This window comes from Malus domestica, chromosome 13 (assembly GCF_042453785.1).
Source record: "Malus domestica chromosome 13, GDT2T_hap1".
In the NCBI taxonomy this organism is placed as follows: domain Eukaryota; kingdom Viridiplantae; phylum Streptophyta; class Magnoliopsida; order Rosales; family Rosaceae; genus Malus; species Malus domestica.
Genome location: NC_091673.1, coordinates 23,892,705 through 23,904,294, shown reverse-complemented (window position 1 = coordinate 23,904,294; position 11,590 = coordinate 23,892,705). Strand labels below are relative to the sequence as shown.

General features: G+C 36.2%; 2 protein-coding genes across 2 annotated transcripts; one reads left to right on the top strand and one right to left on the bottom strand.

Moving 5' to 3' along the window:
• Positions 1-1,689: 1,689 nt before the first annotated feature.
• Positions 1,690-4,480, bottom strand: LOC103429577 (probable RNA helicase SDE3). The gene is made up of 3 exons (XM_008367726.4): positions 3,431-4,480; positions 2,944-3,135; positions 1,690-2,846 (listed from the first exon to the last, which is right to left on the bottom strand). Exons 1-3 carry the CDS (start codon positions 4,112-4,114, stop codon positions 1,893-1,895), a joined length of 1,830 nt encoding a protein of 609 aa, XP_008365948.4. The 5' UTR covers positions 4,115-4,480; the 3' UTR covers positions 1,690-1,892.
• A 2,117-nt stretch (positions 4,481-6,597) lies between these two features.
• LOC103445576 (uncharacterized) lies at positions 6,598-7,011 on the top strand. Its single transcript, XM_008384586.3, has one exon. It carries the CDS (start codon positions 6,598-6,600, stop codon positions 7,009-7,011), a length of 414 nt encoding a protein of 137 aa, XP_008382808.3.
• The last annotated feature ends 4,579 nt before the right edge of the window (positions 7,012-11,590 follow it).

Below are 11,590 nucleotides of genomic sequence, written 5' to 3'. Positions count from 1 at the left end.
TCTTTTTCTAACAATTAAATACCGTTACAAATACATTTAACATGAATTTTTGTATTAACGGCAATATGATTTATGAATGTATGTGATGTCTACCAATTATTTAACGGTCAATCTATTACAAGAATCATGCATGGTTGTAGGTTAATTAATATTTTTGTATACATACACACACACATATATATATATTATGACCAAAACTCCAAAAGACTAAAGGTAATCATTATCTTGAATTGGCCAAATATTGACGATATAACATTTAAAGACTCAAAAACAAAACTGTCGAACACTCTAATGTTTTAGTACATTCAATCACATATATTAAACATTGGCCCGTTCTATCAACTATATTTTTCTCTCAAGTGAGGCATATATATATATATATATATATATATATATATATATATATATATTATGACCCTTTTTTTTTTAGTTTTATATATATTAAAATAAATGGTTAAATGGGTACCCGTTTGTAACAGCGGGTAATACCCATAACCGCCCATTTAAATTTCACGGGTAAATGGTTATACCCATAACTGTTTATTTATCTAAACGGTTACCTGTAACCGTAACCGTCAAATTTAAATGGGCAGATAACCACGGTTACCTATAACAAATGAGTATTTGCCCATCTTAGTGAAGATGGGGGAAGAGAGGCGGCGGTGGGGTGGTGAAGGAAGGTTGGGTATGGAGGTACTAGGGGAGGGATGGGTTGGGTTGGAAGGTGGTGGTGAGGAAAGGATGAGTGTGAGTGGGGAGGGGTACGGAGGAGGGAGACCGCATCCCAGAGAGATGAGAGAGAGAAGAGAGAGAGAAAGGGTGGTGGAGGAAGGTTAGGGGGGGACGGGGAAGGGTTTGGTGGCTATTGAAGAGAAGAAGAAAAAGGGTTGGTGCAGGTGGAAGGGAAGGCCAGATCCCTTAGGCCATTTCTGATATTTTTCAAAATTTTAATTTTTAATTCTTTTAATTTTTGAATACTTAATTATTAAAAATATATTTTATTATTTTTAATCCAGTTGGATTAGTGAGTGGGTCCCGTCTTTGGCCACATTAGCATTTAACAGAAAAAGTAATAGAAAAACTGACAGAGGTCTGACATTGGCACAAATTCGTAAGATGATGTATGACATTGTCATTTTTAAAAGATGAGGTATAAAAGTGTCATCAGACCAATAGTTAAGATAGTTTTTTGTAATTTACCCTAAACTAAGTGTACCGAAGATGAGAATGCTTCGTTGGATGTGTAGGCACACGAAAAAGGATATGATTATGAATGAGGATATCCGAGGTAAAATAGGAGTAGCTGAGATTGAAGAAAATATGAGAGAAAATCGGTTAATATGGTTTGGACATGTGAAACTAAGGCCTACAAACGCTCGGTTAGAAGATGTGATTACGAGACAAAAGTTTAGAGACAAAGGGGTAGATGAAGACCTAGGAAGACTTGGAAAGTGATAAAAAAAGATTTGGAGTACTTGGATCTAACGGAAGACGTGGCACAAAATCGAGCGCAATGACGTTCTAGGATTCATACAGCCGATACTACTCAGAGGGATAAAACTTTGTTGTTGTTATTGTTGTTGTTGAGTTTTCAACCAAATATCAGAGGTTAAAAGATTTGGAGTGGCGAATACTCCATAGTACCATAAAAAATCTCCATCTCATAAACCGCATACATAAACCAAGACATCTACGAAAATGGTTTGAACTTTTAAGCTTAATACACAAGAAATCATCTGCAGAACACCAAGACGTGTCAGTACAATAACTTATACGTACACATCCAAAAGATAACATATACCGTACACATTCGAATAATTACGTACACATTCGATGGCGCTTGACAAACAAACCCATAAAGTTCAGGCCGTAGCCTGTAGGTGTTCAATGAGTCAGACTCTTGAATCCTTGATAATGCTCCAATTGTGTGGTGAACATTGGACTGAGTCTTCTATATTATATGGCACTGACTTGGAAAGTCTTTCAAAGAATGAAATCTTCAGCCCCTTATTCCTTCCAATGTCAGCTCGAATCCAAGACGAACGGTTTCCTCGTTCACCGGTAACTATAACAGTAGTATTCTTGTCAGCGAAACTAGTCAGGGCCACCATTGTTTCTGGCTCAATAGCAGAGGAAGCATCCACCAGAAAAATATGACTAAAATGTCCAGCAGTTAGGCCCTTATCATGTAGCCGAAAGCTACTCATGTAAGTGGAGAAGATCACTCTGAATTTACAAAGTTCCTCCGTCGGAGGACAAGAGAAGTAGGGCTCTTTGTAAAGGCATGACGGGAGGATGTCTTCGGGTACCTCATCTTTCTCGCGGAATGCAGCATTCGCTCGAAACATGTCCGACTCAGGAATCCATTTCAACAAGCTTCTCATAAGCCCATCACAACAGCGGTTACTAGGAGCACATATGAGCATCCTATTTCCGTGTGAAGTTTGACATAACTGGTGCACTGCTTCACTAACCACCAGTCCAGTTCTCGATAGCCCAAAATCGCTCCTTTCAACACAGAGCTGGCCAGCCAATAGGTAAGGTGGTGAGCCACGAATGCTTAAAATACGACAAACTGCAGATAATTGATTGGGATCAAGTTTATGACCGGTGCACAGCAGCCGCGGTGCAGTGGGAATACTCGCACGCGAAACAGACTCGGGGAAGAGGAAGTTCCTAAACAAAGCCTCTGATGCATTTTGTACAGCTTGGTGAGCTCTTTTCAAACAGACCCTATTGAATGAGAAGCTGACATCATATTTTTGGGCCGAATGGTGATTGACATAAAAGTTATCTTCAAATTCCACTAAAACAACGCTGCTTTTGACGACGCGATATATAAAGCCCTGTATAACAGGTAAGATCATGTTGATGGATAAGTTTAGAAATGAGATACACGTTTAGAATCCAGAGCATGTTGATGGGTCAATGATCGTAGTTTACCTGAAATGGCTCAGCTTTTGTCCCCGATGGTCGCACATAGACCAAGTCCCTCGACAAAAGAAATGGGCGATTCGAAGGAAAAGAAGCCATATCAAATGCTACCAAGGTTTTCTCTTCCTTGTCTGGTTTTTTAAAAATTGCTGCTTCCTGCAACTCCACAGGGACATTCTCCAATTCGAAGTGAGGCCATTTCTGATTCAAAGAAAAGCATGAGTTTTACTTCAATGCAAGGATTCAAAGCATACAAGAAAAACCGAGAAATTAACAACGTTGCATCTATCACAACCCCCTACGATCTATGATTCATACGACCAACCAATGCCTGCAGTAAGATTACTACGAACACAACTTAACGAGACGTCATATGCAGATACAGTACAGAGAGCATCCGTCTTATCTTTCAAATTGTTTCTAAGTAAAAGGTTTTTTCTTAACTAACAAACTAAGAGGAAAAATGCATTACGAAATTGGCAAGATTCAGGCGTACCTCGTAGTATAATTCTTCAGCATATAAGAGAGCAGCGAAGTAATCCTTATATGTCGCGGGAGACAGAGGCTGGTTTAGAACTTTGGGTGCGATGCCATTCTTGATCAAATCTTGGATATCGTCAGGAATTGCAAATAGAGGTAATGAATCATTCTCAACCCACACATAGCTTTTCTTCCCCTTTTGATCCAATACATTTGAAGAGGCGCGGGATAGAACCGGCTTCAACGTTGGATGGAGCTTAGTGGAAGATACGGCAGGCCCAGTAGGGGAAGATGGAGATGGTTTTGAAGCACATACCGGAGGGGGATTAGGAGAAAATGGAGACGATGCATTGAGAGAAGAAGATTCCGGTGGTTTAAACAATGACGTGGAAGGTTTTGGGGACGATGAAGATGGATTACAGGGAGATGAGAGTGGTTTAGATGGAGGAAATGGGGGTTTGAGGGACGATGAAGATGGATTACAGGGAGATGAGAGTGGTTTAGATGGAGGAAATGGGGGTTTGAGGGACGATGAAGATGGATTACAGGGAGATGAGACTGGTTTAGATGGAGGAAATGGGGGTTGAGATTGCTCATAGGAACGGGTTTGTGTGCGATGTTGAACGTGAGAAGCAGAATTAGAATCATGCTCATCTTTACCGCCAAAAATCCATCTCCAGAAGTCACTAAAAATCGACATGAAAATGGATGATGCAAGAAACAACTTGAAAGCACTCACCAGATTCACCTGCCAACTGACTGAAGAGAGCTTTGATGAACAACTGACTGACTGAAGAAGGCGAAGCTCAAGTCAAGACTACTGCCGCGTACTACATAAGCAGCATCTACTGCTACGTACTACATAAGCAACATTACGAATCCACGTCTTATAATATAGGAAAAACTAATGATAAGAACATGAAAATTTTGAATGTTATCCAAAAACCATGTAATTATTAACAGAAAGGAAATCTAGGGTTTCAGTAGAAGAACTTCGATCAAGAAGAGAGAGAAATGTAGAGAGAGAGACTCAAATGAATGTTTTCTTATTTCTGTCACACAATCTTACAAGAGAAGATTTTTCTACTATTTATAGTCTACTCCATTTAGTAACTGCCTTGCTTAACTACTAAGCAATTATACATTCATCTTATCCATTACAAACCTGCCACATGGCACCTTAGCTACCCTTTGATCTTTTCAATTATTAGTAATAACTTTATGGGGTGTGCTATCCACACATCCCTTTTTACTTCTTACACACCCCTTGTTAATTTATGTCCGTTGATCTTCTTTAATTCATCTGATCCGACAACCGAAAACTAAAATGGTGTGAGAGAAGTAAAAAAGGGTGTGTGGATATCACACCCCTAACTTTATTTAATAGTTATGACAAAGCTCAATATTGAATCAGTCCAATTAAAATGGTCCAAACACGACATTTCCAATTTTACCCTTATATCCTTCAACACTCGGCACGCCCAGCCCCGTTTAACATTTCTCATTCTTTTGAGATCTCTCTGCTATTCTCTACCTCCATAATCTCAAATCCTTCCATACTCGGCACACCCACACTTGTACACACGCATGCAGACTTAAAGAGAGCAAAATTACTATGAATATCAATAACCCAAAGAAAAATATTAGACATTTATGTGATCGAAGCTTTGATTGCACATGTTGTGCACAGTCGCCCAAACTTGAACTTGCCGCCGTAGCTATATCTAATAACCCTCACACACAAATCCATAATTTTTCTTAAAAAATTAATATAAAAAAAAACAAAATTTTGGTGTTTTCGCCACTTGCCCCCATAAAACCATCTCCAACCCTTGGGCTAAAAGCCAATTTTTTTAGCCTAGAAAATTTAGCTTTTAGCCCAGAAACAACTTTTTTGCTCCAACCCTTCTGACATAAAATTGTAGCCTGAGATTATTAAGACCAACTCCAATGTTGGGCTAAAAGCCAAATTACCCCCCCCCAAATTTCCCCCCAAACCCAATCCAACCCAAGAGGAAAATTTGGGCTAAATGCTAAATGCTATACCAAGGCCAGATTCCCCTCAAAATTTAGCCCATAAATCAGAGTGGGCTCCACCGAACCGAGTGAAAAGGGGTGTTTGTGCGCCAAATGCAGCCCACCCACTATCCCAACTCGCGCGATGCGCGACGCCTTAGACAGCGAGGGCCTCGCCCACGTGGGCCTGTCAGCCACGTTCCACATCACCTCCAACGGCTACTTCCATCCAACGGTCACGATCTACAGGCCGTTGGTTAATCCAATGGCCTAGATTCAATTTTTGTTTTTGTTTTTATATTTATATATTATTGAATCCAACGACTAAGATCGAATATAATCAAATCTAACAGTAAAAAAAAAGATATAACGGCCCAAATTTAAATTCAACGGCTAAAATAATAAAAAAAAATATTTAACTCAAAATTCACCCAAAATCCACCCAGGGTTGAAAGATTGGTGAAAGTTGAAGGCTTGCTTTGTGGAAAATTTAGTGATTTTTCAATATTTATCGGAATTTAAATTTTTTTAGATTAAAATGTTTATAAAATTAATTTACTATAGTCTACATATTTATTAATTTAAAAAAAAAATTTAATTTAACAAAAAAAAAAAAGCCTAAGTTCATTCTTTAATATTCCCGGGCTAAAATTTTAGGCCATAACGGTTGGAGCAGAAAAGCTGTTTCTGAGCTAAAAGCTAAATTTTACGAGCTAAAATATTTGACTTTTAGCCCAACCATTGGAGATGATCTAAAGAATGAAATTAGGCTAGTTTTTTTCTTAAATTAAATTTAAAAAAAAAATATGTAGACTATCGTAAATTAATTTTATGAACATTTTAATCTAAAAATATTTAAATTCCGATAAATATTGAAAAATCACTAAATTTTCCACAAAGCAAGCCTTCAACTTTCACCAACTGTTCAATACCAAACTTTCAACTTTCATCAATCATCCTCTATATAAACACATGTCCCATATTAGTTGATCACACAATCTTTCAACCTTCAATCATCCTCTATATTCACCAATCTTTCAACTTTCAAAGAGTTTTTGTTTCCAAAAAATCCTCAATATCTCATCAATGGGTGATAGAAGAAGGCGTAGCAGGGCAATGCATATGGCACAATATTAAGCAAGGCTTGACATTGAGGATGCATAATTGATGAACACCGAAGCTGAACTTGTAAACTCGCTTATGCAATATAAGCACCATGGCGAATCTAGCCATCGTGGTTCTGTCACGGGACGTTCATTTGTGCAGTGTGATAGAGAAGAGTGTCATGACCGAATGATGAAAGATTATTTCATCGAGCGTCCGAGATTTCCTGCTCATGATTTTCGAAGGCGGTTTCGGATGAGGAGAGAGCTTTTTGAAAGCATCTTGAACGCAGTTGTCAATCATGACCACTACTTTGCAAGGAAGATAGATGCCGTCAGCCGCCAAAGTTTATCACCTCATCAGAAGCTCACATCTGCATTTCGGATGCTAGCTAATGTGTGCTTTGCAGACTCAACTGACGAGTATTGCCGAATTGCGGAGAGTACTGTTATTGAGAACCTGAAGCGCTTCTGTTAGGCAATTCAAGTCATATATGGAGCCACATACCTCCACAAGCCAAATCGTGAAGACTTGAAAAGGCTACTACTCAAGGCAGACAAAAGAGGCTTCCCTTTCTTTAATAATCATAATTAAAATAATAATAATAATAATAAAATAGCACGACTTGCATGCTCTGTGCCATAATGGTGGTGATGAAAACGGTTGTATGACTTGAATGCTCTGCCTAAATGGCAGTTAAAGAAATTGTCCTACTTCGAAGTTACCGTTTGATGAAAGCGGTTGGTGCTCTGCGTTAATGGCGCTGAGATTCATATGGTACATCTTAATATTTGTGAATTGGCCAAGGGATTGGTTTTAGGGGTGATTCGGTATGAGAGACCAAATCGAAATCCATGTCCCGATTTCTAAATCGAAATTTTTGGGAATCCCAAATCGAATACCGATCCCAAACCAATTTTTCGGGAATCCCGAAATAATTTCTGGATTTTGGGACAAATCAGGAATCCCGAAATGATTTTGGGCTTTTGGACTAAAATTTGACATATTATGTTTTGGGCTAAAATTCAACCTTTTATATTGGGTTGCCAATCTGTTGCAGACTAAATTTTCTTAATAAATTTCATAGGCCATTGTAAGTTACAAGTATACAACCAAACCAATCTGTTGCAATAAAAATAAATTTAATCTGTAACTTACAATTTAATCTGTGCATAGATTAAATTTCATGGAGGGCATGAGCATCAAAATTCCCATTAGTCATTAACGTGCATTTCACTCCTCCTTCCCCTCCTTATCTATCCTAGTCATTTACAATGCCAAATGCCAAACTTTTTCATGTTTCCCATGCACACACAGACACACATATATACATTCACACGAAGAAGGATAAATCATACACAATTTATATGCAGCGGTTGAGATTAAATCTCAACAGAATCCAATGGCTATTAAAATTCTAAATATGTATTTAAAAATTAAATAATATATATATATTTTTCGGTTCGGTTTGGGATTACCGAAATCCCAAAAACTTGAGACCGATTCTCGTATCGAAATTTTCGGGAATTTAGGTTTGGGATTTTTTCGGTTTGGTTTCGGGAAATTTTCGATTCGGTTTGGGATTTTTGGGATTTTTTTCCAGCTGTAATTGGTTTAGGCTCTTTTAGGGGTAATTATGGAAAACAAAACTTTTTATTGCGGATTGGGCTTCACTTCGGCCCATGTTTTTAATGTTTGTCGGTCTATTTTATGATTAGTTTTATCTTTATGATTAAATCTCAAGCTCTTTTGATTAAATAAATAAAAGTTTAGGGTGATTTTTAGTTAAGAAAAAGTTGGCCCAAGCCCTTTTTGTTAAAATTTCCTATAATATATGGTTATAAAATTTTGTATTAAGAAATATTTCCACACATATAACCTAAAACACTATCACACCGAAAGTAAAAATGACATTCTTACCATCTATTTGTACTGTCATTTTTAGATGAGATCCATATGTGTTTGTCCATAAAATTGTTGAGCGTAAAACTTCTCATTGCAAGTAAAAAAGATAATCCTAGTGTCACGTGATCAATGTAGAGTAATAAGAATAATATTTGCATTCCCTAAAAATTTCATAATCAGAATCGTTCAATTTTTTTCGTGGCAGGCCAAGATTTCATGTGAAGAGGGGCACCACACAAGTATAAAAGAAGAATATTATTTATAAAATTACTAAAGCAAAACATATATATATATATATATATATATCCAAAAAATGAAGTAGTCAAAATTAACATATGTATACAATCATTATTATTCTCGATGAGTTTTCATATTTTGGAACCGTTTGCATACTATTAAAAAAATTATTAAACTCAATAGAGAACATTACTAAAAAATTACAAACCCTAGTAAGAGGTAGGGTAGAGTAATAGAGAATTGAATAGAGTTTTGCAAACCTTATTGTTATTTATTCAATAAATTTGAAATGGTTGAATATAAAAATTAAAAAAGAAGAGGGGGAATAGCGCTACAGTGCATAAGTGAAAACCGGACTTTTTTTTATAATTAAAAGTGAATGAAGGGTTTTAACTTAATGGTTATTGATTTGTGATGGAAAAGAAGAGAGATAATGATTGAGTTTGTTGAAGTGTTGAGAAGGGTTGCGAAGCAATAGAAATAGGTGTAATACTAATCTTATTTTTTCTAAGTTAGGATAAACCTATGATCACTCTGGTCCTTCTATGCCTCTGCCAATGAATTTCTTAATCTTCATTTGAAGATCATATTTGCAATAATATCTCAAAATAGATATTTTTAGTCATCCAAATATATCAAACAAATAGACGGCTCATCATTAATATATTACTTGATACCTACATTGTTGATTTATTTGATATATCTGAATTACTAAACAATCTTCGATTGAAATGACTTTTGGTAGGAATGATCTTCAACTGAAGATTAAGAAATTGAATGATTCTGATTATCATATTGTTAGGGAAGACAACGTTATTTGTAAGGGGAGGAAATAATTAGGGTGGGCAAACAAGCCTTAGACCTGTGCGTCAGGGCTGGTCCGAAATTTATATCTACAAAATGGGTTCCAAAAAAATGAGGCAACGGGGTCCTGTCCTAGACTGTTGGAGAATTTATTGCAGTGTGTCCCAAGTCCACCCAGTGCTGTGCTTGCTTCTGTGCTTGACTTGTTGTTGTGCAACGGCAGCCTGTTGTCTCTGTTTGTTTGTGTGGGTTTGTAGTCTGCTGGTTTGATACTTTAATTGGTATATTGATATTAAATTATAGGGAAAACTATCCAAAACACCTTAGAAATGTTTCGTTTAACCATAAGGACATTCAATTTTGAAAATACCAAGGTTGCCCTTGAAAGCCTTCAGACACAATTGAATAAGGAGACAAAACATGCAGCAACCAAGACAGTATGTAGAAAATTTCACATGAATCCACATGACCTTCATTAAAAAGCAAAAGGAAAAGACAAGTTTGGCAGATGCAGAAACAATATCAGCAATTTCAGAAACAGTGTGGCAGACGCAGAAACAATATCAACAATTTCAGAAACAGTGCACTATTCAAAAAAGTTGTTTGTCGTTTAGGACTTTGGTTTTGTATATAAGGGAGCTTTTCCTCTCATACACAACACACCTCAATATCACAACACAGCAGAGACACACCATACACACACTATCCTTCAATCCTCATACACTCAAGCATCCAAAACCTTCCTAGCATCCTTTGTAAACATTTCTTTGTAAACACTTCTCTTTTGTAAACATTCTATATATCAATAAAAGTTCAAGTGTAAATATTCAATCAATCTCCAAGCCTTAAGTAAGTTTTCTTTTCTTTCTTTAGTTTGTTTGTTTAATTAGACTTCTAGTCCAAAATAGGGAAACACTTTTGTCGTTAGATTATTAAACTGCTAAACTGACGATCATACTTTGTTCGAGCACTCTGTTATAGTTGAATGCTTGCCATACAAATAACTGGACATTAACTAGGGTACCTCTGAGTTCAGCCTTTAAGGCTTTATACTTGTACTGTGAATGGCCGTCATGCTGAAACATGTCGAGTTCCATGTGCAAGGTTTTATGTCTAGTTGTTATAATGGCCATCCAACTATTTAACCAGGCATGCGTTGCAAATGTGGTATCAGAGCCAAGTTTAGCATTTTAATAGTATAATTATAATAGTAAAGTACCTTGAGGACGGAAGTCATTGATGCAACTGATATCACACTTGTTTATTTTGTATGAACAACATATATTATTGTCCTTATAGACCTTGTCAACTACAACCACCAGGTATTTATTGTCCCAGGCATCCAACTATAAGTAGCATAAAGAGAAGATTAGCATATATATCCAAAAGAATTATCAGTACTTTGAAGAAGCAAAAGTTTTATCTTGGTTACTTTGAACATCCTTCATTTATTCGTAGATATAATAACACAAAAGTGGAGCATAAATTTTTAGAAGCAAAAAGAGCAACATATCAAGTTTTAGAGACCTTGAGAGAAGAAAGAGAGTTTCTAAGAAACCAGTTAGTAATAACTTTAGAGAAAGGTACACTGTAGTTTATGATAGATTATCTTAATTTAGAAATTAGTGAACTTCAAAAAAGAAAAATAACCTTAGACCAAAATAGTTTAGTTTGTTATTTTCCATTGAGAAAGCATAATCATATTTTGCATAGTGAAGAAAATCCACAAGCCAACAATATTGTAGATCTTATTATTAGTCAAGCAGAAAACATAAAATTAGAAAATAATAAGCACAATCATTTGTTAAACCAGTTGTTAGAGCATTTTCTGAAAAATTCCATAAAAATAATTAGACACAATTTAGATTATATTACATCTCAGTTAGAAGATAATAATAAAAATATCCAAAGGTTTCCTAGCAAAAGAGAGATAAAAGAGCTTGTTGATCTCATAGATTATAAGCCAAAGCAAGTAGAACTTAGATCATTAGAAGTAGTTGAGCAATTAAAATTAGAAGTTCAGAAAATTCAATTAGTGCAAAAAGAGTTGAGCGAACAAGTAGATAAGTTGCATAATAAAATAGATAAATTATTAGTTTAATGACCGATT

Bases quoted from the DNA above. Each gene is read 5' to 3' on its own strand.
- LOC103429577 (XM_008367726.4), bottom strand. From the start codon at position 4,114: ATGTCGATTTTTAGTGACTTCTGGAGATGGATTTTTGGCGGTAAAGAT. The intron at 3,136-3,430 runs GTACGCCTGAAT...TCTTTGAATCAG, and splicing joins CTGAAGAATTATACTACGAG to AAATGGCCTCACTTCGAATT. The intron at 2,847-2,943 runs GTAAACTACGAT...CCTGTTATACAG, and splicing joins CAAAAGCTGAGCCATTTCAG to GGCTTTATATATCGCGTCGT.
- LOC103445576 (XM_008384586.3), top strand. From the start codon at position 6,598: ATGAACACCGAAGCTGAACTTGTAAACTCGCTTATGCAATATAAGCAC.